Source organism: Bos javanicus, chromosome 18 (genome assembly GCF_032452875.1).
Source record: "Bos javanicus breed banteng chromosome 18, ARS-OSU_banteng_1.0, whole genome shotgun sequence".
NCBI lineage: Eukaryota > Metazoa > Chordata > Mammalia > Artiodactyla > Bovidae > Bos > Bos javanicus.
In genome coordinates, this window is record NC_083885.1 from 57,208,450 (window position 1) to 57,234,379 (window position 25,930).

The window sequence follows — 25,930 nt, forward strand, 5'->3', positions numbered from 1 at the left end:
CACTGGGCACGTGAGCCTGGACCTGGACTTCATCGTACAAGATCTCGTGGGTGGCAGAGTTCTCCGGGATGCACCTGTATCTGCCCATCTGGTCCCAGGTCAGACTTAGGAGGGTGATGTTCTTCTCTGAGAAGCTCAGGACAGAGATATTGTGGATCCAGTGGTACTTGATTTGCGGTCTGCCATCAGAAAGACACTCCATCTTCACTTGGGAGCTGATCTCAGCAGGCAGGATGCCCTGGTAGTTAACAGGCATGCTGAAGATTATTGCATAGGAGGGTCCATCTGCAGAGACAGGGCAGGACACCCGGACTATGCTTCTGACCTCTGGGGGTCCTGTCTCCTCTCAATCCACAGGAAGTCTCCCTCTTACCAAGGGTGTCCCCACTCTGCCCCAAGTGGATCCCCAGACCCACCCCATGAAGGCAGGTGGGCCAACATAATGAGAGTCATCACAGTGTCTTCTGTTATGGAGACTTACTACGGGCCAGCTATCTGGCTGCCCTTCATGTCACAATAAAATAGGTGTAGAGTAGAAGCAGACAGGCTTCTTTGGTGGTTCAGAATGTAAAGAATCCACCTGCAATGCAGGATACCCAAGTTCAATCCCTGGGTTGGGAAGATCCCCTGGAGAAGGGAATGATAAACCACTCCAGTCTTGCCTGGAGAATCCCATGGATTCCATGGGGTCGCAAAGAGTATGACGAGACTGAGCATGCACTCAGTCCCTTCTTTACACAAAAGCTAGATGTGCGTGCATTCATAGTATTTCTTGTCTGAGAAGTAGGGATTAGGGCCCTCAGTTTAAATTGAGTGGACCGGGGTTGTGAGCAGTGAGGATAATTCTGAAGTCCAAAGCTTCAAACAGCCAGAACTGGGATCTGAAGCCAGGACAGCTGTCTTCACGGTGTCTCATGCCACACTCTCTGCCTGTTTTGTCATGATGTCCCTGGGAGACCCTGAGCACTGCAGCAGTGAGTCGTTGCTCCTGATCCTTGTGATGATGAGGGTCTTAGTGTCTGGAGAGATGGTCACGCGTTCAGAGCTGGACACCTGTGTGTAGCCTACAAACCAGTAGACATTCGTGTCGTTGGTCTGGCAGATGGCAGCCACGGAGTCTACATTCAGTCCTGCGTAGCTGGTGTTGACTGAGATGCCTGGGATTTCAAACACTGGGTGAAGCAGGAAGGAGAAGATTAGGGGTTGGTTCTGCCTCTCCAAGCTCTGTTCCTCTCCATAGGGGCTTTCAGAGCAGGCTGGGAAGAAGCCCAGAATTATAAGATGGGATCTAGGATCTCGGGGCTGAGACAGACAGGGAAGCAAGGAGTGGGCACAGGTAGTCGAGATGCAGGCGATCCCCTGAGCCTGTGGTCCTATGGGCGGAGCCATCCCTATAGCCGTTCATTGCAAAAATGGTGAGTTCTTCCCATAGGCCTGTTGTCATGTGGTTCTTTCTATAAAACTTGGACCCTCCATCCATGGAACCACGGGGTCGTATGGACTGAGAAATGGTCTGTGCTCTCCATAACAATTCCTCCTACTCTCTGAGTCCCATTCCCTTTACAAATACTTCCTCTAACCTTACAACAGACCACACTATCTCAGATTCTACTGACAAGAGGATCAGAGAGGGAAGACTACGGCGATTTGTTATATACAGAGTCAGAGGTAAGCAAAAGTCTTTCAGTCTTCAAAATCCACACTGTCCTGCCCTAGCCCTGTGGAGCCCCCTGGAGGTCGGTGGAGTAGACAGAATTCCAAGATGACTCCATGATCTCCACTCCCTCCTATAACCCCTGTATAATCCCATCCCCTCAATGCTGGTAGAACTTGTGACTTTCTTGTAGCCTATAGCAGATGGCGAAGGGGGTGGGCTGTCACTCCCATCATTGTGTGCCTGTGAGTGCTCAGTCACTGAATCCAACTCTAGCCTGCCAGGGTCCTCTGTCCACAGGACTTCCCAGGTAAGACTCCCCAGGCAAGAATACTGGTGTAGGTTGCCATACCCTCATCCAGGGGATGTTCCTGACCCAGGGATTGAACCCACATCTCCTGAATTTCCTGGATTGCAGGTGTATTCTTTACCCATTGTTATATAAGGTTCCTTCTCACCACTCTAGAGAGAGATACTGTTTTTGACCTTGAAGAGACGAAGAGCCATGATGTGAAATCCTATGGACAGAGTCACCCATAAGAACATACCCCTGGCTGACACTTTGTGAGTCTCAGCACTGGAAATGGCTGAGCCATGCCTGGACTTCTGACTCACAGAAATGAGTGTTCTTTTAAGCTACTAAGCTTGAGGCTATTTGTCCTATTTGTCACACAGCAGGAGATAACTAATACACTGAGAGGGAACTTGGAGCCCTTGAACATGGTGAGGGTCCTGTCTCTGGGGAGAAGCTAGACTATGATCTACCAAGACTCCGAATGTCATCTGAGGGCAGGTGGAGACTAGACACTGTGAGCTCCAAGGAACACCACTCCCCAAACCTCCAGATCCAACTCAGTGCAGTCGGGCAGTGGGGCAGCTGCCCACTCACCTCGAATCTTGAGCCAGACATTTGCTCTCTGGGTGTCATTGATAGCGTCCACCTGCACGGTGTAGCTCCCTATATCATTTAATCAAGACTCCTTGATCAGCAGGGCACCTGTAGGGGACACTCTTTCCCGGCCACTGTACCTAGGCCCATTCTGCTGGGAATGAGATGTGGTGTTGTAGCTGATAATAAGATTTTCCTCGGTGTCATTTGTACCCCGGTGCCAACTAGACTCCTGAACATTTTTATGGGCATTGTTGAAAATCAGGAGGCTCCGGTATCCCTTCAAACCTGTGAATGGGTCTGGGCTGATGTACATTTGGCTGGAGGCCTGGGTGGTCTCACAGGCCAGCAGACTGGCTGAGGAAGACAAACAGAAAAAGACACACACACAGAGGTTTATACCCACAGGTGACGATCCACAGAGACACTGGTGAATGGGTTTCTAGCTCCGAAGGACCCCCGACCCTTCTCCTTCTCCCCGTCACCTCAGCCCCTGCCCTGGTCCATTCTTTCATCATCCTTTTCCAGGCTGGCCTCCTCTCGGGATACTCAGCCTCCAGCCCATCCTCACAAGTCAGTTTTGTGAATCCTTACGAAGCCCCACAGGTGATCCTGCTCTCCCTCTGCTTATGTATCTTCCATGGCTCCCCAGTGCTCTCACACTCTTAGAGAGTGAACTGGTCTGTAGGACCCAATGTAGGCTCTTTTTGAGTCACATCTACCCTACTTTACCACCTCTATTCATTCACTCATGTATTCATTCATTCATCAGAAGACACAGCATCCAGGCTGTGTGTCCCAGTCAGACATACAGATCTCTCTTGACCAACTTCACTTTCTTCTGACTTGGGTTTTTGCACATGCTCTTCCCCATTTCTAGATCCCTGGTGCGGGGAGCGAGCTCTGCCCCTGGCAAAGGTCGTGAGGAAGGAGGCTTGGCATACGCAAACGCGGGATCAAGCCTCAGGAGTCTCCCTGGAAATTCTCGAGCAATCTACCCCCCAAACCAGAGTCTGCCTACTTTCTGCTTTGTGCTTTCACCTACACCTCTGACTTTACGGGGGGCTGTCCCCCACTACCTCTCTGAAAAAGAGTTAGCTTACAGCTCCAGTTAATAATTCTTGGGTGTGACAGTGTTTCAACCTACAAACTCCTTTGGAAATCCTCTAGCCTGCCTGAATAGGTTTTTCCGGCCACGTGTGACTGTTCAGAGCCTCCCAACTGTGAGAGGCAGGAGATGTTCTAAACTGTCTAAATACAGATTCCTTTGAGCAGTTAAAAGATTGATTAGAAATTGTATTGGTGAAGGGATTTTCACTTGTTGGGCCAATGTTTGCTGCTAAGTTTCCATATCCCTTACCTGCTGTGTCCCTGGCAGTGTATTGATTAATATAATTGGTGTAAGTAGTAGCTTTAATGTTTGTAACCTGTTAATTCTTTTTCTTGTTATAGCCCACCACACCTTTGCTCTGTAGGAATGCAACTTTATCTAATGCTTTTGGAGGGTGGCTCCTGACCAATCACCGTTAGAGAAAAATAAGTTTTCTGAAGAAAGGATCTTAAAATGTTAACAGGCCTCCGGGCCAGAAGATGATGCAAATCACCTAAGCTTTTGCATATGATAAGTTTGCAGGAAGAAAGCCTGGCTTGCTGCAAGACTCTACCCCTTCCCCCATTATCCTCTATGCATAACTTAAGGTATAAAAACTACTTTGGAAAATAAAGTGCGGGCCTTGTTCACCGAAACTTGGTCTCACCATGTCGTTCTTTCTCTTACCTTCTGGCTGAATTATTCAGCCTCTTTTCTCCACTGAATTTCCTCACTGAGCTATCCTTATTCTATTACTCTTTATACCCTTAATTAACGTTTAATTAAGCAGTTGTTTCCTGATCCTCGCCGACGCCATCCCCGCTTCGAATTCCCTGGATCCACCGGGGCTGGACCCCGGCACCCTGGCACCCTAGCTCTCTCCTCCCCATGTCCATCTTCCTTGTTGACTCACTTCTGTGTCCCCAGCTCCCCAGAGGTCAGGGTGGAACCCAGCAGGAGGGCTCAGAATGGTTATCTGGGTGGATTAAACTCCCCCAAGAGGATTTACACTGTCTTGATTTACCATATAGGTTCAGTGGCATGAAAATGAATGGTGGTGGGGATCTGTTATCTGGGCAGGCATCTGATGCTTTGGGAACCTCTTCCATGGAGGAGGCAAGATAGTGAAGACCCCCTCCCCTAGAGCTCCAGGTGTGAACTTTAGAGGTTTTGGAGGACAGTGTACATGGCCACCAGGGAAACATGAGAGTGGTCAGTATCAGGAGGAAGCAGAGTGTTTCGGGGGAAAGTAAAGGATTGGGAAGGGTCCTGCCAGAGAGGTGGTGGAGGGGATCAGGGCAGAGGAAGTCAACCCAGAGGAAGTGATTGCTGGGATTCAATTTCATCATGCTTTGTGGTGGGTAGAGATGAATGCTATCTGTGTGTGTGTGTGTGTGTGTGTGTGTGTGTGTGTTGGGCAAGCTGTGCCCAAGTGTGTGAGTTCATGAAAGTTCTACTGAGGGTCCTGGGTCACTCCCTTCTCCCCCTGCACCCCATATCATACTAGCCTGACTCTCTTACCCACAGGGACTAGTTTTCTCCAGAGTCTGCACCCGGGTCTAGAAAGGTCCATGAGTCACTCTGGTCCTCCTGCTGGAGGGATCTCTCCAGGGTCCCAGCTGCTTCCTGTGCCCTTTTACAGACCTGTGTCTTCTCAGGCCCTGAAGTGTGGTCTCCACCCCCTTCCTGCTCAGAGATGGACTCTAAATCACATGGTGGGAGGGGCTGGGGAGGAGACACTCTTCTGAGTGGCCGATTATCTTTAGGACTTGATACCCACAAGGAAGGACCTGGGACATGTGGCAATTTACAATATCAATGACCATTATGTGGAATTTTTGATATCCCAACCTACTTTTCTTAAAACAGAATTGGACCACCTGTGACCAAAAAGAGAACAAACAGCATCACTCATCACTTAACTTTACAAGGGTTTTCAGTCACTACGTGCTGCAGTCTCCCACCAACAGTGCACCCTGAGAGGAATTCAGGATGAGGTACTCTGTGCTTTGGATAATCAGGCCCCAAGAGGCATAGCTCAGGAAGAATTTCAATGACCCAGACTTCAGCATCAGTCATACTCAAAAAAAGCTCTAAATGCATTAACTTGGTATATCTGTTCTTTGTAATGAGCAGTGATCAGTTACTAAGATGTGTGCTTGATGATATATTTTCCCCACCCACCAAATGCAAATACACACTGGCTCCTCCCCTTTCTCTTTGGAGCCATTCCTCAGAGCTGTCTCCCAGGCTACAGTCCTCAGGAAGATCCTGAATAAAACTTAGATACTCTGTGTTTTGCTTTAAGTGGACAGCCTTCAATACAGTCAGCCTAACTTTTCACCCTGGTTTCACCAACTCATCAGTTAGTTCATATGCTTATAAGTGAAGGCTTGCCAGTGACTCCACCACTGAGTGAAAGCCACTAATTGGGGAAAGCCTGAAAGGTCTCTAGGATTACTATGGGGAGGCCAGCCTGCTAATTTAATATGTGGTCAGGCTTGGGCAATCACTGGGCCACTTCATGTGATTCCTAGGGGTTTTCCAAAGCCTGTTGATTGGACAAAATTCAGGCTTGCATGCAAAAATCTAACAAACCTGTTTATTGATGGGGCCCACATGGGGTCTCACTGATAAGATGGCTCGTTATGTCAACCTCGCAAACAAAGAATAAAATCACAGCGATCTGTGAGACTGACCAAATTGCCCAAATGGCATCCTGTTATCTCGCTGGTGCCCATCTTCTCAAAGCTGCAAGACCACCAGATTCCAGACCTCCAGCTACAGACCATCCCTTCAGAGAATTTTTCATTAGTAGGGTATAAGAAGGACTCCATCAGAAAGGGAGGACGCTGGTTCTCCTTAAGAGCCACTCACCCTCTCTTTTCCCTCTAATAAATTTCCCTTTTCTTGCCTGACTGCCCGGCTTGGTCTCTTTTTCTCTGCACTTGCCTTACATTTATGACTATCACAATCAGCTTCAGGGTATTTTAAAGGACATTCTGATCTTTCTTCAGATGTTGATTCCAACCAGGTAGCTTTTAATTCTATGTTTGCTAATGGGCTGAACTGGGACCTCTCTTTCTCATAAAAAGGACCAGGTGGTAAGCGCTGTCGAAGATTTAGCTAACCTGGAAAAACAGCTCTCTCACTCTCTAGAGGAGCTCCCTAAAAGGAAGACCCCCCAAATTCTTCATCTTTAACTCCAGTCATTGAAGATCCCTCAGTGAATGCAAGACCTTCTTTGTTTCTGCTCTTATTGCAAAACAAAAACAAAGACAGGACATTGGAAAGGACTATCATAAAGTAAAGGTCTTAAGGCGCTTTTTTCCTCCCAGTTCTCAATGATGGAGTTCTGAGGAGCTATAGGACCTCTTTCCCCTTTCTCCTTCTTCACCGGTTTGAGAAACATTTCTCTAGATTGGGAGTAAATCTCTCTGGTCCCAGTTCACGCAGTAGACACACTTCTGGTGCTCGACCCACTACCATAAAACCTCCCCTGCCTTGAGCACTAAAATCATCCAAACAGTGGGGATCTCCAGTGAACCCCAAGAGATTCTTGCCTCTGAACCTGCTCCCTCTGTTTAGACCTCTGAGGTGCTCATCCTTTCTCCTTTGATCCTTCACCCTTCTGGATTTATCAGGTTGAGACTCCTTAAAGAAGTATCATGCTGTCTTATCTTTCTCCCAAAGGGGAAAATAATTCTAGAATTTGACAGCAGCCAACCAAGCGAATTAAATGACCCTCTGACATCTTTTCTTTGTTCCATCCCTGACAAAGCTAAAGCTGAACCTGGAAACACTGATCAATTATCTCTACGGAATCAGCTACCCTCCTTACGGGCAAAATCTCCAACTGGTAAGTCACAGTACACCTCCCACCAAAATCCAGTGAACTTCCCTGGTAGTCCAGTGGTTAAGACTTCACCTTCCAATGCAGGACATGCAGCTTTAATCCCCAGTCAGGGAGCTGGAATCCCACACACCTCGACAGTCAAAAAAATAAACCATGAAACGGAAGCAATGTTGTAACAAATTCATTAAAGACTTTTAGGGCCTCCCTGGTGGCTCAGGGGTAAAGAATCCACCTGCCAATGTAGGAGACACTGATTCGATCTGTGATCTGGGAAGATCCCACATGCTGGGGAGCAATGAAGCACAAGAGTCACAAGCACTGAGCCTGTGTTCTGCAACAAGAGAAGGCCGCTCAATGAGAAGCCAGTGCCCCACAGCTAGAGAAGCCCCCACTTACCACAACTGAAGAAAAGCCCATGCAGCAGTGAAAACCCAGCACAGCCAAATAAATAAAGTTAAAAAATATATAAAGACTTTAAAAACTCAAATAGATCTCTCAAAATCGCTTTTCAGAATTAATATCCTATAAGAAGATCTTCAGTGTTTCCCAGGTGGCACGTTCGATCCCTAGGTTGGGAAGATTCCCCAGGAGGAGGGCACGGCAACCCACTCCAGTATTCTTGCCTGGAGAATCCCTTGGACACAGGAGCCTGGTGGGCTATGGCGCATAAAGTTGCAGAGAGTTGGACACAACTCAAGAACCTTGGCACGCACGCACAAGAAGTCCTTCAAGGCTTAAAGACCATCATAGAAGATTACAAAGCTCAAAGCCCTTGTAACAGTCCCTGTTAACACTGCCATTTTGGCACTGAGGATGAAGGTCTGTCCCGCGTCTTAAAGGGATAAACAGAACTGCTGAACTTTGACACTGTTATTCCTAACGCTCATATGTTGTGGGCATCCCTTCCAACCATAAGTAAATTCTTTACTGTAATTGATTTATGAGTATAATCTTTAGTGGGCTTTCCTGGTGGCTCAGCTAGAACTGGTTTCATTCAGAGCCCAATTCCAGTTCACTACAGGAGCTAAGGGGCTTCCCAGGTGGCGCTAATGGCAAAAAACCTGCCTGCTGATGCAGGAGATATAAGAGATGCGAGTTCGATCCCTAGGTCTGGAAGATCCCCTGGAGGAGGAAAGGGCAACCCACTTCAGTACTCTTGACAGAAAATCCTATGGACAGAGGAGCCTGGTGGGCTTCAGTCCATGGGGTCCCAAAGAGTCAGACATGACTGAAGTTGGACAGCATGCACGCATGCAAGAACCTAAGAGTTAAAAGCAATGAGACCCTCAAAAGGCCCCTTCCACTTGGGAGGTGCCTACAGGTTTGGAATTCATTCCAGCCTCCAGAGACTCACTCTCTTGCCCTCAAGCAGACCCGGAGCTGGACTGATCCATTCTGTCCTGGATTCCTTATAATTTGGAGCATCTTGTTTGAACCCTAGCCAGGAGCCTGAGGTTTCCTACCTCATCAGACTCTGAATCAGAGACATCTGATGATACTGGGGAAATGATTCCCTCCAGAAAGACCTATTAATACTACTACTGAGTCCAAGCTCGCTCTGCTCACCACATGAGAGGCCAGTGAATTGGAGACAAACCTGCAGAGGCAAGGGATACAGCTTTATTCAGAAAGCCCGCTGACCAAGAGGATGGCAGACTTAAGTGTAAAAATAACCCTCTTATTGGAGTCTGGAAGCCAGGATCTTTTACAGATCAGAGACTGGGGCAGGGGGAGGTGAGGAGACAAAGTAAAAAGGTCATTAATCTTCCAAATATCTCCTAGAATGGCAAGCCTCGGGCAGGGGATGTGTTAATTTCTTCCTTCCTGTAGCCATCCACAAGTGGACAGAGTCCTGAACAAGGGCTCTTCAGTTTTAACAGTTAGGCAGAGGGGCAAGTTCTCTGAGGCAGGCCACTATGTATGATCATAATAACAAAAGTAACGAAAGCAAGTCAAAGAGACAGTCCCAACCTGGAATCAGAATTAGCTTTTCCCTGCGACAATATTGGATATGGCTCCCCTTAGCCAGTCCCAGAGCTCACCTGGGGGCAGGTGGCAGCCAGGGAAGCTGTCTCATAGAGTCCTTAATCTCTTTCTAGAGCTCAGCTTTGTTCTTTCTTATCGGAAGAGCAAAATGTCACAGCCCCTCCCAGGGAAAATTTCTACCAGGTGCAATAAGCATGTGTGCGTGCTAAGTCACTACAATCTTGTCCGACTCTTTGCGACCCCATGGACTGTAGCCCACGAGGCTTTTCTGTCCATGGGATTTTTCAGGCAAGGATACTGGAGTGGGTTGCCATGCCCTTCTCCAGGGGATCCTCCCGATCCAGGGATCAAATCCAGGTCTCCTGCATTGAGGACAGATTCTTTATTGATTGAGCCACAGATGTTAATAAATTTTCATCTCCACCTATTTTTTAGGCCTGGAGAGCACCAGGAATATTAACCTGGGCCCTTTGTGCAACTGCAAACAGGCGGAGCCCTAATAACTCCCAGCCGCTGTCCTCCTAGACCTGCTAGGCAAAGCCCCATCACCCCAAGTGCATCGGACTATTAGGGGGAGCCGTGGAGTTGGGAAACTCGGCCACCCTGATCTTGGTCAACATGGTAACCCACTCCAGTATTCTTGCCTGGGAAATGCCATGGACAGAGAAGCCTCACGGGTTACAGTCCATGGGGTCGCAGAGAGTCGAACACGACTGAAGTGACTGAGCACACAGGCAAGCGATGAAGAGTAGTAACTCTGATACATGCCCTGGAGTGCCTTGCTCCCTGGTATGCAGGGTGTTGTGGTTTAGTCGCTAAGTCATGTCCGACTCTTGTTGAAGGAGGAAACAGAACAGGTCCTATCTTGAAAGCGGGACTCCATCTTGGGCCGGACTGTGGACTTTGAGCTATATGCCCCCTATCTATGGAAACAACATACCAACTAGAAAACCAGGCCCCGGGAAGGAAGAGCCCCAGGGCTCCCGGTCCCCTAAAAGAATACCCTAATTATCTGTATAACCGAATAGAATCATACATTCTATTATGCTTGTTGGGGTATGACCACTATTGATAATTGTCCACTGTTAACTACCTAGGCTTAAGGCATATGAATCAAGAGTTAACTTTGATTGTATCTTTCTTTTCCTTTGTTCAGACTAGTTTTGGGGAATTTGGGGAGGTGGCTTTAGGCATGTACACTTAGAGTATATAAGGTTTTCACAAAAACTGGTTGGGGTCCTTGGCTAAGAGGAGACTCTGCCTTGCACCCGCCGGTGTAATAAACTGCACTCCACTATCTGCGATGTCCTTCTAAGTGAGTTTGTTTCTCGAACACGTGGCTACAACATTGCGACCCCATGGACTGTAGCCCACTAGTCTCCTCTGTCCATGGGATTCTCCAGGCAAGATACTGAAGTGGGTTGCCATTTCCTTCTCCAGGGGATCTTCCCGACCCAGGAATCAAACCCAGATCTCCTGCATTGCAGGTAGATTCTTTACCTACTGAGCTATGAGGGAAGCCCCTGGTACCAGAGCAGGTTCCAAAGGACAAGATGCAGAGCCAGGAGAGGCGGCAGCAGGTCCCGGCTTCCCAAGTGCCTTGGATTGTTCGTTGCCCTCTCTGGACTGCAGCATCTCTCTGAAAGATGGGTAAATGAGCACCATCTCCCAAGACTGCCAAGCTGCGATAAGAGAAGGTCTGAGGTTCCTCTTCTGCACTCACGCACGCACGCACCCGCACACACACACGCACACACACACACTTCTGTAAGGACTTCCTCTTGCTTCACAGGGCTATTGGTTCCTTGAAAGAGGGAACCTAGATATCAGACAATCCCAGAAAAGAGCTTGGCCCTTCCCATTGCCTCTACTGTGCCCACCTGATGAAAAGAACTGACTCCTTGGAAAAGACCCTGATGCTGGGAAAGACTGAGGGCAGGAGGAGAAGGGGACGACAGAGGATGAGATGGTTGGATGGCATCACTGACTCGATGGTCATGAGTTTGAGCAACCTCAAAGAGATGGTGAAGGACAGGGAAGCCTGGCTTGCTACAGTCCATGGGGTGCAAAATCAGACACGACTGAGTGACTAACAGTTTCACGTTCACTTTAGGAGGCTAAAGCTTTCTTTTACAAACAAGAGGCATGGGATGTGGGGCGGTCTGTCTCTGGGAAAAGCCCTTAGGGTCTTGGTCAATGTCAGCTCCACACCTGGAAGAACTGAGGACCTCTAGGGTCTGGACTAAGTCCCAGTCACTGGATTCTTAGTCCCAGCACTGTTGACTTTGGGGCTGGATGATTTCTGTTGCAGGAGTAGGGGCTGGGGGTGGAGTATAGCATGTTAAGAAGCTTCCCTGGCCTCTGCCCACACCCTTCAGATGCTAGTTTCACCCAATATCCAAATGTCCCTTGGAGTGTTGGGGCAGGGGTAAGAATAGTCTGCACAACAAGGTGACCCTCCCTGGCCAGGGCAGCAGGACCCAGCCATCCAGACATCTACCACATCCCCCACCCCACATGGCTCTGAGGTCTGCAGACGCCCCTGGCAAACTCATGACAGGTCAGGAGGCGCCTCCACCAAGGTCCAGAGGTCTGGAGGTTCATAAGCCACATTCCTTGTCTCCACTGCACTGCTGGATGGATGAGCCCCAGATGGGGTCAGGACAGGGGTCCCCTGCTTGTCTGCTCCTCTCTGGGCAGGTCTCAGGTCTCTGGGCCCAGTGGTGTCCTGTCTGCTGTGTGTGGAGCGGGGGGAGCTCTGGCTCTGAAGTTCCTCTTCTATGAACAGAGTCTCTTGCTCCTCCCCAGCTTCCCATGGGTCTCCCCACAGCCCTACCTCCCTCTCCCTTCCCTTCTCTTTTCACACAAAGACGCCCAGACACCCTCCGGCTCAGACATGCTGCCGCTGCTGCTACCGCTGCTGTGGGCGGGTGAGTGGACGGTGGGGCAGGGGTGGGTGGGGCTCGGGCTCGGCTGATCCTTGATTTCCCGCAGGGTCCTTGGCTCTGGGTCCGAATTACTGGCTGAAAGCACCGCGGTCCGTGTCGGTGCAGGAGGGCTTGTGTGTCCGCGTGCCCTGCTTTGTCTACTATCCCAGCGACTTCCACAATGGTTCTACCCCTGTTCATGGCTTCTGGTTCCGGGAAGGGGCCGAAGTACTCAAGGATGCCCCCGTGGCCACAAACAAATTAGACCGTGAAGTTCAGAAGGAGACCCAGGGCCGATTCCACCTCCTCGGGGACCCCAGGGACAACAACTGCTCCCTGGAGATCAGAGACGCCAGAAAGAGCGACAGAGGTTCCTACTTTTTTCGTGTGGAAAAAGGAAGTATGAAATGGAGTTACCTGTCTGAACTGTTCTTCTTGAATGTGACAGGTAAGCAGTGGATCTAGGAGAGGCCACAGTGGGGGTCATGGGGGCCCCAGGGCAGGGCTGGGGTGGGGGCCCCTCCTGGGAGGCGCTGAGGGTAAAGCAGGTGGGAGCTCAGAGGTAGGGGCTGCACTGAAGCCTGAAGCTTCTCCTGGGGGGCCACACCTCAAAGCCTCCTCCGGATCCCCCGTCTCCCCCCTCCTCTCACCAGCCCTCACCCACCAGCCCCACGTCCGCAGCCCGGGGGCCCTTGAGCCCGGCCGCCCCGGAAACCTGACCTGCTCTGTGCCCTGGGCCTGTGAGCGGGCCACGCCGCCCATCTTCTCCTGGACGTCAGCTGCCCCCAGCTCCCTGGGCCCCAGGACCCCCTTCTCGTCGGTGCTCACTCTCACCCCACGGCCCCAGGACCACGGCACCAGGCTCACCTGTCAGGTGAAGCTCCCCACAAGCGGGGCGATCGTGGAGCAGACCATCCTGCTCAATGTCACCTGTGAGTGAGGGGTGAGGATGCCGGGGGGCCTGAGGGTGTGTCGGGCAGGGGGGCGAGGCTGCGGATTTGTGGTACTCTTGTCCTGGAGGCCCGGCTGGGGAGGGGGCTAGAGGGACATAAGGCCTGTCCCGCCTGGGTTCTGCAGATCTGGGTGGGGCGGGGAGGGGATGACTACACTTCCGTCATCCCGGTCCTCCCACTGAGGAAGGAGATCCTCTCTTCCAGTCCCGGGTGCTCCACAGAGCCCAGTGACCAGAGACTTCCAAGGAAACAGCACAGGTAGGAAGAAGGTCCCCTCCTGGGCTGTCAGGAGCGAGGCTGCTTCTGGCTCAGGGCTGGGCTGGTCTCTGCTGGTCCCTGCCTCACTCTGGACCCACCCCAGTGACCAGAGCCCCCTAGTGGGTGAACCCAGTGGTCCCTGCCCCTCCTCTGTCTCCATGGCCACTGTGCCCAGGTGTCCACACTAGCCCCTCACTCCCCTGGGACTTGTCCACTTCCTCCTCTGCTCCCCAAAAGCAGGGCGACATCCACAGGGCAGAGCCCACCCCTCAAGCCCCTCACCACCCACGACCTGACTCCTTCAGCTCTGCAGTTTTTTTTTCCTCCCAATAGCTTGTGACTTATGCATGTTTTGATGGATCATATATTTTGAAAGCGTTTTGTTTTCACCAAGGCCCTATATGGTGAAACCTTTTGATCTTTGCCCGTACCAAATGAAAACTGGCATCTCTACATGACATTGCTTATTTAAACGCATTATTTTTATTGAGGAAAAATCAGAGAAAATAAAATCGACCGTTTTAGCCAGTTTAAAATAGACAATAGTTGGCTTCGAGAACATTCACGATGTTGTACAAGTCTCACTACTCCCTAAACCCACCCATCTCAGATCTTCATCATCCCAGAGAGAAGCCTGGTGCCCGTGAAGTAGTCACTCACCACACTGTCCTCCCCAGCCCTGGGCAACCACTGACCTGCTGTCCGTGTCTATGGATCTGCCTATGGGGGACATTTCATACAAGTGGAGTGTTACAAGACTGTGGCCTTTTCCATGTGGCTCCTTTCGCATAAAAAACCACTTTCCAGGATCATTCATTCATTGTGTATCAGTATCAATTTCTTTTTGTCTGAATAATATTTCATTGCATGGAGGGACCAGCTTCTGTTTATCTGTTTAGCAGTGGTTGGACCTCTGCGGTGTTTCTACTGTGGGGCTATTACAACGCTGCTATGAATGTTGCTATAGTTTTTTGGGTTTTGATCACTGACTGCAGTTTTCTCAGCCATTTACCTCGGAGTGAGATTTCTGGGTCAAATGGTAGATTCTACATTTGAATTTCTGAGGAAATGTCAGCTGTTTTCCACACTGACAGGACCATTTTACGTTCCCACCGTCAATATATGTGGCTTCCAATTTCTCCAGATCCTTGTTGATGTTGTTATTTTCCTTTAAAACTGCAACAGAAATTTGGGTGTGAAGAAATATCTCATCATGATTTCAATTATGTTTATGGAGTGAGTAATGATGTCATTCCTTTTTTAAAAGGAAATTATTGGTCATTTGGAGAAATCTTTTTATCCATTGTTCCATTTTTTTAAATTGCAATGTTTGTCTTTTTGTGGTTGAATTGTAAGTTTTTAAAAATATAGGCTGGATACTACATACATATCGGATCTATGATGTGCAAATATTTTCTCCCATTAAATGGGTTGGCTTTTCACTTTCTCAGTAGTGTCAATTGATAAGCAGAATTTTTCGTTTTCATGAAGTCCAACTCATGCATTTTCCACGCTTTGCGCCCCCCACACCCCCCCCCATTCAACTGCTGGAAGGTAAGGGCATGGGGATGGGGTGAGGCGCAGGCACATGGGGTCTGGCATCCAGTGAGTCAAGAAGGCCTGGAGTCCTCGTGGGAGAGGAAGGACCCAAGATGAGGTCCAGCTGGTGAATTTGTCCTCATCCCACCTTCCTGCAGGGCAGTCAGGGCACGTGGCAAGGTGGTGCTGAAATCACTAAGTGGCCTCTTGGGGGGGCTCCAGTGAGCTCTGGTTCTTTATGACTCAGCACAGAAAGGATTCATCAAGAGGCAAAGTCACAGATAAGAAGTGATTTATTAGAATAGGACGCTGAGGAGGCTTACAGGCCAATTTTCCAGAGGGTGCCATGGCCCAAGATCTCAGTGGTTTACAGTCTCATAAAGAAAGGAAAGGTGGAAACAGGGAAAAGATCACCTCCTTCTTCATTCTTGAGTAGACGTCACATTTCCTCACTAGCTCCCCTTCCACATCATGCTGGGGAGTCTGCTTGTCCCCACATGGTCCAGCTGGGGCTGCCGTGGCATCATGGAAAATTCACGTCTCAGTACACTGAGGGTCTTTCACTTTTAAGGGTCCTCTCTCCGTAAATTATTATTTTTTTATGTGTGCAGACAGCACGTCCTAGGGCTCATTAACTCACCGAGCTCACCGGGCAGGGTGTGGGGTCTCATGCCACAGTCATTGTATCGTTTGGGGCCACGTCTCATGCTTCACCTGCATGGTTTTGTTGCTAAGCAAGACTGCTCTCTTGAGTGACCATTAACTTGCAGGGTCTCTCATACTTTTTTCTTTACCTACGATCCCCTAGTGGGCTTAACGATTTAATCACCTACTTTGTTCATTTACTCTGTCCCTGCCAGTCCTGGTGGCCATCTGGGAAGCAGCTGTCAAGATCCCACTTCTCTTCCTCTGCCTTCTGGCCCTCCTGTGAGCACTGCCCCGGGAGAGAGGAGGGGTGGGCAGGGCAGGGCACAGGGGGCTGCACCTTGAACCAGCACCACCGGGGGTGGGGCAGGGCCAGCAGGGGGCTGATGGGAAGGGGGGGGGTGTGGAGTTGGCAGTGCTTAGGGTTCCCCTGGGGTATGGGCTGTCCTCTGTCTGGCGTCAAGGTTGGAGATACCTGCTGTGCTGTGGAAGGTCTGTGGGGTCAAATGACGTCTTCCACCTGTCACCCCTCCTGCCCCTGAACAAGGAATGGGGGATGGGTGAGTCTGCCGCCCAGTTGCACCCTGTTCTGGCCAGAGTGAAACAGCCTGGTCTCTTCTTCTCTCAGCGTGAAGTCCTGCAGGAGGAAGACAGCCAGGCCGGCAGGGGGCACCTCAGATGCAACCGCCATCCCAGGTTAACCCTTCAGGTGAGCGATGCAGGCATCTCACTGCCCAAGATCACACTGCACACCTCCCCCAGGATGGCCCTCAGGATTGCCCGGCTCAGCGTGGCCAAAGAAGAGCTGCCATCTTCCTCTCCAAACTCACTTCTCTGCTTGGCTCCCTGTCGCACTGATGACAAGGCAGCCTCTAAGGCCAGATGTTGGGGAGGGGGCAAGCCTTCCCTCCTCTGGGATCCAACAATTCACTAAATGCTGTCCATTCTTCCTCCTAAGCACAGCTCATCTTGAAGTCCGTCTCCTCCCTGTCCTGACCCTGGTCCTTCCAGCAGCCTCATCTCTTCATTGAGTCACTGAACCGATGCATCTCCTGCTTCCTCTCCCTGGGAGACACAGCCCTCCGGTCAGAGGACTCACCAGAGAGTTCTCGTCCACTTCCCGCACAGTCAGAGCAGCTTAGCTTTGTTTCCTCCCCACGCAGGGGATGGTGGGGCCCACACTGCAGGCTGGATTCAAAGCCCTGGTGGGCTCTCCCCTGCTGACTCTCCACCCAGATTACCCCTCTGTCTGCATCTCCCAACATCTCCACACCCAGCCTGGTCAGAATCAGGGACTCTGAGACTGTATGTGCAGTTCCTTCTCCTGAAACACCCTTTCCTCTCCATCCCTGCCTCTCTGAGTCCTCAGCAACCTTCAGGCTCAGTCTTCAACATCACTGTGTGTGTGTGTGTGTATGTGTGCACTTCATTGTCTGGTTTTGGTTGGAAGAGTGACATACATTTAATTATAGATTATTCATAAAGTATTACTGCATATCTACTCTAAGCCATCTAGTTGTAGGTGCCCAGCGGGCATCAGTGAATACAACATCAAAATTCCGAGTCATTGGGACTTCCCTGGTGGTTCAGTGGCTAAGACTGCCCTCCCAATGCAGGTCAGCTGGGTTCGATCATGGGTCAGGGAGCTAGATCCCACATGCTGAAACTAAGAGTCCACATGCTGCAACCAGAGATCCTGCATGGGGCAACTAAGACAGCTAGATAAAAAAAAGTAAATAAATATATATATATATATTTTTAAATCTGTCATCAAGCATAGGGCACAGATTTGTGGTTGCCTAGGGGAAGGCTGGTGTGGGAGGGATGGACTGGGATTTTGTGGTTAGCAGATGCAAACTGTGATATATAGAATGGATAAACAGCAAGACCCTCATTCTACTGCGTAGCACAGGGAATTGTATTCAACATACTGTGATAAACTATTATGGAAAAGAATATGAAAAGGAATATATATGTATATATAACTGATAGGTAGTTAGAATAGGAAAAAGGAGTCCAGAATGGCGGTGACTAAAAGACAAGGAAGGGAAAAGCCCGTGAAAATAGAACAAAGGAAGGTCTGAGGCCCGGGGTGAGGACCTCTGGTAGAACAAACAGCACTCTTGGCTAGCCCAATTTACATAAGGCAGGCCCAGAGGGAGGAAAAAACATATAAAAAAAGGAGCCAAAGGGCCTGGGGGGCGGGGTTCTCTTCTGCACACGCGCATGTGTTCGTTCTCTCTCTCTCTCTCTCTCTCTCACTCCCTCTTCTCTTCGCATCTTTTGGGTTGGCATGTGCTCACGCCTCAAGGATGTATTTTCCTTTATTTTCTAAATAAAGCTGAGCTGTAACACGGAGCTGTAACACTGATCTGTCCGAGAGCTAAGACACGGTCTGTCTGAGGGCTTTAACGTCCGTCGCTTCAAATTTTTGTGGTGATGAGACAGAACCGAGGAAATTACACACTCCCCTGACATAACTGAATCACTTTGCTGGACAGCAGAAATTAACACAACATTTTGTAAATTGCAAATCAACTATGGTGTGGATTGGCATGCATGCTCCATCGTTTCCAACTCTTTTGTGACCCCATGGACTGTAGCCCGCCAGACTCCTCTGTCCATGGGATTTCCCAAGCAAGAATACTGGAGTGGGTTGCCAGGGCCTCCTCCAGCCGATCTTCCTGACACAGGGGTCAAACACGTCAATAAAAAAGTTTATTTTTTACAGCTCTATCATGAAGAAGCTGTCCTTCTGGAAACAAAGATACAAACAAAAGGAAATAAGGAAAAAAATTGAGAGTGTTTGATGGTAATATGTGTTTAGAGAAGCATGACCCAGGGAAAGACCACATGACATTTAGGGGGACAGTTTTGTACATTCGAGAGGTGAAGACTGAGCCAAGACTTGATGATGGTAAGAAAGCAGGTTCTGTGTCCACCTGAGAGAGTTATTCCAAGACGGTGGGTGTGAGGGAGGGGAGAAAGAGCGTTAAAGCTCTGATGCAGCTGTGTTGTGCTGCGGAAGCAGCCAGAGGCTGGTGTGTGACAGCACAGGGAAGAAGGGACATGGGGAGAAGCTGGGGGGATGCTACACACCCCGAGGCGGTACAGACTTTGGGAGGGCTTCAGGCCAAGGCAGTATCCAGAAGTCTTTGAGGGGAGCAGTCATATGATTGAACTTTCATTCAACAAGGATCTTCATGAAAAAGCAAATGAAAACCACAATGAGGTATCAATGGCCACCAGTCAAACTCACCAAAAAGTCTACAAGTGGTAAATGCTGGAGAGGGTGTGGAGAAAAGGGACCCTTCCTACACTGTTGATGGGAATGTAAACCAGTGCAGCCACTATGGAGAACACAATGGAGGTTCCTTAAAAAAAGAAAAATAGAGTCACCATATGATCCAGCAATCCCACTCCTGGGCATTTATCCAGAGAAAGCTCTAATTCAAAAAGATACACGCAGCTCCATGTTCATAGCAACACTATTCACAATAACCAAGATGTGGAAGCAACCGAAGCATCTATCAATAGGTAAAGGGATAAAAAAGATAATAGTCTATGTATATAATGGAATATCACTCAGAAATATTACTAAAATGTAAAGAAATAATGCCATTTGCAGCAACATGGATGAGCCCAGAGATTATCACATTAAAGTAAGTCAAAGACAAACATTACATAAATCACTTATATGTGGAATCTAAAAAATAATACACATGAATGTATTTACAAGACAGACACAGACTCACAGACATAGACAACAAATTTATGGTTACCAAAGGGGAAAGGGGGTGGGGAGAGGGATAAATTAGGGGTTTGGGTTTAACTTAGGAGTTTGGTGTCTGATTCTGTGTGACCCTATGGATGATAGCCCTCCAGGCTTCCCTGTCCATGGGATTCTCCAGGCAAGATACTGGAGTGGGTTGCCATTTCCTTCTCCAGGGGATCTTCCTGACCCAGGAGTCAAACCCAGATCTCCTGCATTGCAGGCAGATTCTTTACCTACTGAGCTATGAGGGAAGCCCCTGGTACCAGAGCAGGTTCCAAAGGACAGGATGCAGAGCCAGGAGAGGCGGCAGCAGGTCCCGGCTTCCCAAGTGCCTTGGGTTGTTCGTTGCCCTCTCTGGACTGCAGCATCTCTCTGAAAGATGGGTAAATGAGCACCATCTCCCAAGACTGCCAAGCTGCCATAAGAGAAGGTCTGAGGTTCCTCTTCTGCACTCACGCACGCGAACACACACACACACACACACACACACACACACACACTTCTGTAAGGACTTCCTCTTGCTTCACAGGGCTATTAGTTCCTTGAAAGAGGGAACCTAGATATCAGACAATCCCAGAAAAGAGCTTGGCCCTTCCCATTGCCTCTACTGTGCCCACCTGATGAAAAGAATTGACTCCTTGGAAAAGACCCTGATGCTGGGAAAGACTGAGGGCAGGAGGAGAAGGGGACGACAGAGGATGAGATGGTTGGATGGCATCACCGACTTGATGGCCATGAGTTTGAACAACCTCAAAGAGATGGTGAACGACAGGGAAGCCTGGTGTGCTACAGTCCATGGGGTGCAAAATCGGACACGACTGAGTGACTAAGAGTTTCATGTTCACTTTAGGAGGCTAAAGCTTTCTTTTACAAATGAGAGACAGGGGACGTGGGGCAGTCTGTCTCTGGGAAAGGCCCTTAAGGTCTTGGTCAATGTCAGCTCCACACCTGGAAGAACTGAGGATCTCTAGGGTCTGGACTAGGTCCCAGTCACTGGGTTCTCAGTCCCAGCACTGTTGACTTTGGGGCTGGATGATTTCTGTTGCAGGAGTAGGGGCTGGGGGTGGAGTATAGCATGTTAAGAAGCTTCCCTGGCCTCAGCCCACACCCATCAGATGCCAGTTTCACCCAATATCCAAATATCCCTTGGCGTGTTGGAGCAGGGGTAAGAACCACCAGTCTGGACAACAAGGTGACCCTCCCTGGCCAGGGCAGCAGGACCCAGCCATCAGACATCTACCACATCCCCCACCTCACATGCCTCTGAGGACTGCAGACCCCCCTGGTGCACCCATGACAGGTCAGGACGTGCCTCCACCAAGGTCCAGAGGCCTGAAGGTTCATAAGCCACATTCCTCATACCCACTGCACTGCTGGATGGATGGGCCCCAGATGGGATCAGGACAGGGGGCCCCTGCTGGTAGTTAGAATAGGAAAAAGGAGACCAGAATGGTGGTGACTAAAACACAAGGAAGGGAAAAGCCCGTGAAAATAGAACAAAGGAAGGTCTGAGGCCCGGAGTGAGGATCTCGGGTAGAACAAACAGCACTCTTGGCTAGCCCAATTTACATAAGGCAGGTCCAGGGGGAGGAAAAAACATATAAAAAGAGGAGCCAAAGGGCCTGGGGGGCAGGGTTCTCTTCTGCACACGCGCATGTGTGCCCGCGCTCTCTCTCACTCTCTCTTCTGTTTGGGTCTTTTGGGTCGGAATGCCCTCATGCCTGGAGGATGTATTTTCCTTTATTTTCTAAATAAAGCTGAGCTGTAACATGGAGCTGTAACACTGATCTGTCCGAGAGCTAAGACACGGTCTGTCTGAGGGCTTTAACGTCCTTCGCTTCAAATTTTTGTGGTGACGAGACAGAACCGAGGAAAATACACACTCCCCTGACATAACTGAATCACTTTGCTGGACAGCAGAAATTAACACAACATTTTGTAAATTGCAAATCAACTATGGTGTGGCGTGGCATGCATGCTCCATCGTTTCCAACTCTTTTGTGACCCCATGGACTGTAGCCCGCCAGGCTCCTCTGTCCATGGGATTTCCCAAGCAAGAATACTGGAGTGGGTTGCCATGGCCTCCTCCAGAGGATCTGCCCGACTCAGGGGTTGTACACATCAATAAAAAAGTTTATTTTTTACAGCTGTATAACGATATTTATGTATCTTCTGGAAACAAAGATACAAACAAAAGGAAATAAGGAAAAAAATTGAGAGTGTTTGATGGTAATATGTGTTTAGAGAAGCATTACTCGGGGAAAGACCACGTGACATTTAGGGGGACAATTTTGTATATTCGAGAGGTGAGGATTGAGCCAAGACTTGATGATGGTAAGAAAGCAGGTTCTGTGTTCACCTAAAAGTTATCCCAAGTGGTGGGCGTGGCGGAGGGGAGGCCCGGAGCACTGAAGCTCTGATGCCTCTGTGTTGTGCTGCGGAAGCAACCAGAGGCTGGTGTGTGACAGCACAGGGAAGCAAAGGGATGTGGGGAGAAGCTGGGGGGATGCTACAGACCCCAAGGTGGTACAGACTTTGGGAGGGCTTCAGGCCAAGGCAGTATCCAGAAGTCTTTGAGGGGAGCAGTCATATGATCGAACTTTCATTTGACAAGGATCTTCATGAAAAAGCAAATGAAAACCACAATGAGGTATCAATGGCCACCAGTCAAACTCACCAAAAAGTCTACAAGTGGTAAATGCTGGAGAGGGTGTGGAGAAAAGGGACCCTTTCTACAATGTTGATGGGAATGTAAATCAGTGCAGCCACTGTGGAGAACACAATGGAGGTTCCTTAAAAAAAGAAAAATAGAGTCACCATATGATCTAGCAATCCCACTCCTGGGCATTTATCTGGAGAAAGCTCTAATTCAAAAAGATTCACACAGCTCCATGTTCATAGCAACACTATTCACAATAGCCAAGATGTGGAAGCAACCTAAGCATCTATCAATAGATCAGTTCAGTTCAGTTCAGTTCAATCGCTCAGTTGTGTCCAACTCTTTGCGATCCCATGAATTGCAGCACGCCAGGCCTCCCTGTCCATCACCAACTCCCAGAGTTCACTCAAACTCATGTCCATTGAGTCGGTGATGCCATCCAGCCATCTCATCCCCTGTCGTCCCCTTCTCCTCTTGCCCCCAATCCCTCCCAGCATCAGAGTCTTTTCCAATGAGTCAACTCTTTGCATGAGGTGGCCAAAGTATTGGAGTTTCAGCTTCAACATCAGTCCTTCCAAATAACACCCAGGACTGATCTCCTTTAGGATGGACTGATTGGATCTCCTTGCAGTCCAAGGGACTCTCAAGAGTCTTCTCCAACACCACAGTTCAAAAGCATCAATTCTTCTGCGCTCAGCCTTCTTCACAGTCCAACTTTCACATCCATACATGACCACTGGAAAAACCATAGCCTTGACTAGACGGACTTTTGTTGGCAAAGTAATGTCTCTGCTTTTGGATATGCTATCTAGGTTGGTCATAACTTTCCTTCTAAGGAGTAAGCGTCTTTTAATTTCATGGCTGCAATCACCATCTGCAGTGATTTTGGAGTCCCCCAAAATAAAGTCTGACACTGTTTCCACTGTTTCCCCATCTATTTGCCATGAAGTGATGGGACCAGATGCCATGATCTTCGTTTTCTGAATGTTGAGCTTTAAGTCAACTTTTTCACTCTCCTCTTTCACTTTCATCAAGAGGCATTTTAGTTCCTCTTCACTTTCTGCCATAAGGGTGGTGTCATCTGCATATCTGAGGTTATTGAGATTTCTCCCGGCAATCTTGATTCCAGCTTGTGCTTCTTCCAGCTCAGTATTTCTCATGATGTACTCTGCATATAAGTTAAATAAGCAGAGTGACAATATGCAGCCTTGACGTACGCCTTTTCCTATTTGGAACCAGTCTGTTGTTCCATGTCCAGTTCTAACTGTTGCTTCCTGACGTGCATACAGGTTTCTCAAGAGGCAGGTCAGGTGGTCTGGTATTCCCATCTCTTTCAGAGTTTTCCAAAGTTTATTGTGATCCACACAGTCAAAGGCTTTGGCACAGTCAATAAAGCAGAAATAGATGATTTTCTGGAACTCTTTTGCTTTTTCCATGATCCAGCGGATGTTGGCAATTTGATCTCTGGTTCCTCTGCCTTTCCTAAATCCACCTTGAACATCTGGAATTTCATGGTTCATGTATTGCTGAAGCCTGGCTTGGAGAATTTTGAGTATTACTTTACTAGCGTGTGGGATGAGTACAATTGTGCGGTAGTTTGAGCATTCTTTGGCATTGCCTTTCTTTGGGATTGGAATGAAAATTGACCTTTTCCAGTCCTGTGGCCACTGCTGAGTTTTCCAAATTTGCTGGCATATTGAGTGCAGCACTTTCACAGCATCATCTTCCAGGATTTGAAATAGCTCCACTGGAATTCCATCCCTTCCACTAGCTTTGTTTGTAGTGATGCTTTCTAAGGCCCACTTGACTTCACATTCCAGGATGTCTGGCTCTAGGTCAGTGATCACACCATCGTGATTATCTTGGTTGTGAAGATCTTTTTTGTACAGTTCTTCTGTGTATTCTTGCCACCTCTTCTTAATATCTTCTGCTTCTGTTAGGTCCATACCATTTCTGTCCTTTATTGAGCCCATCTTTTCATGAAATGTTCCCTTGGTATCTCCAATTTTCTTGAAGAGATCTCTGGTCTTTCCCATTCTGTTGTTTTCCTCTATTTCTTTGCATTGATCGCTGAGGAAGGCTTTCTTATCTCTCCTATCAATAGATAAAGGGATGAAAAAGATGATGGTCTACGTATATAATGGAATATTACTCAAGCATAAAATGGAAGGAGATAATGCCATTTGCAGCAACATGGATGGACCCAGAGACTATCACATTGAAGTAAGTCAAAGACAAACGTTATATAAATCACTTATATGTGGAAACTAAAAAAAAAAAAGTACAAATGAATGTATTTACAAGACAGAAACAGGCTCACAGACATAGAAAACAAATGTATGGCTACCAAAGGGGAAAGGGGATGGGGGGAGGGATAAATTAGGGGTTTGGGACTAACTTAGGAGTTTGGTGTCTGACTCTGTGTGACCCTATGGACGATAGCCCACCAGGCTTCTGTGTTCATGGGATTCTCCAGGCAAGAATACTGGAGTGGGTTGCCATGCCCTCCTCCAGGGGATCTTTCAGACCCAGGGATGGAAGCCAGGTCTCCTGCATTGCAGGTAGTCTCTTTACTGACTGAGCCACCAGGGAAGCCTCATATACATACTACTATATATAAAAGAGATAATCAATGAGGACTTCATGTATAGCAGAAGGAATTCTACTCAGTATTCTGTAATAACCTATATGAAAAAAAAAATCTAAACAAGAATGGATATATGTATGTGTATAACTAGATCTTGTTGCTGTACAACTGAAACTAACGCAGTCTTATAAGTCAGCTATATTCTAATACAAAAGAAAAACTATATTAAATTGAAAAATAAATCCTTTGGATAATAAAAAATATCCTATTATCCTATTATCCCTCTATCTACATTAAATTTAAAAATAAAAGAAGTTTTGTCTGCACTGACTCACAGAACATGTGTTTGCCCTTTTTGTTTTATGTGAAGCAGGATGCTATACAGTCTTATTTTGAAAATGCAATTGAAAGTTTGTGAATCAGCATAGAAGTTTCTTTCTTTAAAAAATTCCATGTCATAATTCCAGAAAAGCCCCAGAATGCTGCCAGGAGACTAATTCTAGAAAACCCCAGAATGCTGCCAGGACACATGGCAGTCTCACCAGTGACACAGCTCTAGCCCCGGCCGTGCTGTGTGTCAGGGGAGGAAGTGAGGGCCCCGGGCGGGGAGAATCTCTCGGGTGAGGACCAGGTGAGTTGTATCCCTTCTGGTCTCCAGGTCACCACCCAGAGACGCTCACTGCTGGGGGGATGCGTGAATGGGTGGCTGGCTGCTGCCTTCACTCCACCCAGGAGCCCCTTCTTGTCTTCTGCTCCAGACACTCCCACAGACAGTAAAGAGCCCTGCATCTCGCAGGAATGACCACCCGAGGGTCTCCGTGAGGCTGTGACTCTCCAGGTCAAGAGTGGAGTTGAGCAGTGCCCTGGTGTAGACAGCAGAGCTCGGATGGAAGAACCTTAGGAGGCCGCCTGAGTCCTAGCCCTCAGTGTCCTCACAGGTCCGAGCTCTGGTGCTGGAGGGACGAGCCCCAGATGGGGGTCAGGACAGGGGGCCCCTGCTTTTCTGCTCCTCTCTGGGCAGGTCTCCGGGGTCTTTGGGCCCAGGGGTGTCCTGTCTGCTGTGTGTGGAGGGGGAGGAGCTCCGGCTCTGAAGTTCCTGTTCTGTGAACCGA

At 48.8% G+C, this 25,930-nt stretch overlaps 1 protein-coding gene across 3 annotated transcripts; it reads left to right on the top strand.

The window, feature by feature from the left end:
• Nucleotides 1-12,251: 12,251 nt before the first annotated feature.
• LOC133230973 (myeloid cell surface antigen CD33-like) lies at nucleotides 12,252-18,155 on the top strand. Of its 3 annotated transcripts, XM_061389113.1 has the most exons (7): nucleotides 12,320-12,405; nucleotides 12,470-12,850; nucleotides 13,056-13,334; nucleotides 13,560-13,613; nucleotides 16,013-16,079; nucleotides 16,426-16,506; nucleotides 16,761-18,155. In XM_061389113.1, exons 1-6 carry the CDS (start codon nucleotides 12,372-12,374, stop codon nucleotides 16,496-16,498), a joined length of 888 nt encoding a protein of 295 aa, XP_061245097.1. In that variant the 5' UTR covers nucleotides 12,320-12,371; the 3' UTR covers nucleotides 16,499-16,506; nucleotides 16,761-18,155. The 3 variants fall into 3 exon arrangements, with proteins under 3 accessions (XP_061245099.1, XP_061245097.1, XP_061245098.1); XM_061389115.1 differs by having other exon boundaries at nucleotides 12,252-12,405; nucleotides 16,426-18,155; XM_061389114.1 differs by lacking the exon at nucleotides 13,560-13,613 and having other exon boundaries at nucleotides 16,426-18,155.
• Nucleotides 18,156-25,930: the final 7,775 nt, after the last annotated feature.

Coding starts and splice junctions, on each gene's coding strand:
- LOC133230973 (XM_061389115.1), top strand. CDS start 12,372: ATGCTGCCGCTGCTGCTACCGCTGCTGTGGGCGG. Junction 12,851..13,055: donor GTTCTTCTTGAATGTGACAG/GTAAGCAGTGGA, acceptor TCCTCTCACCAG/CCCTCACCCACCAGCCCCAC. Junction 13,335..13,559: donor CATCCTGCTCAATGTCACCT/GTGAGTGAGGGG, acceptor CCTCTCTTCCAG/TCCCGGGTGCTCCACAGAGC.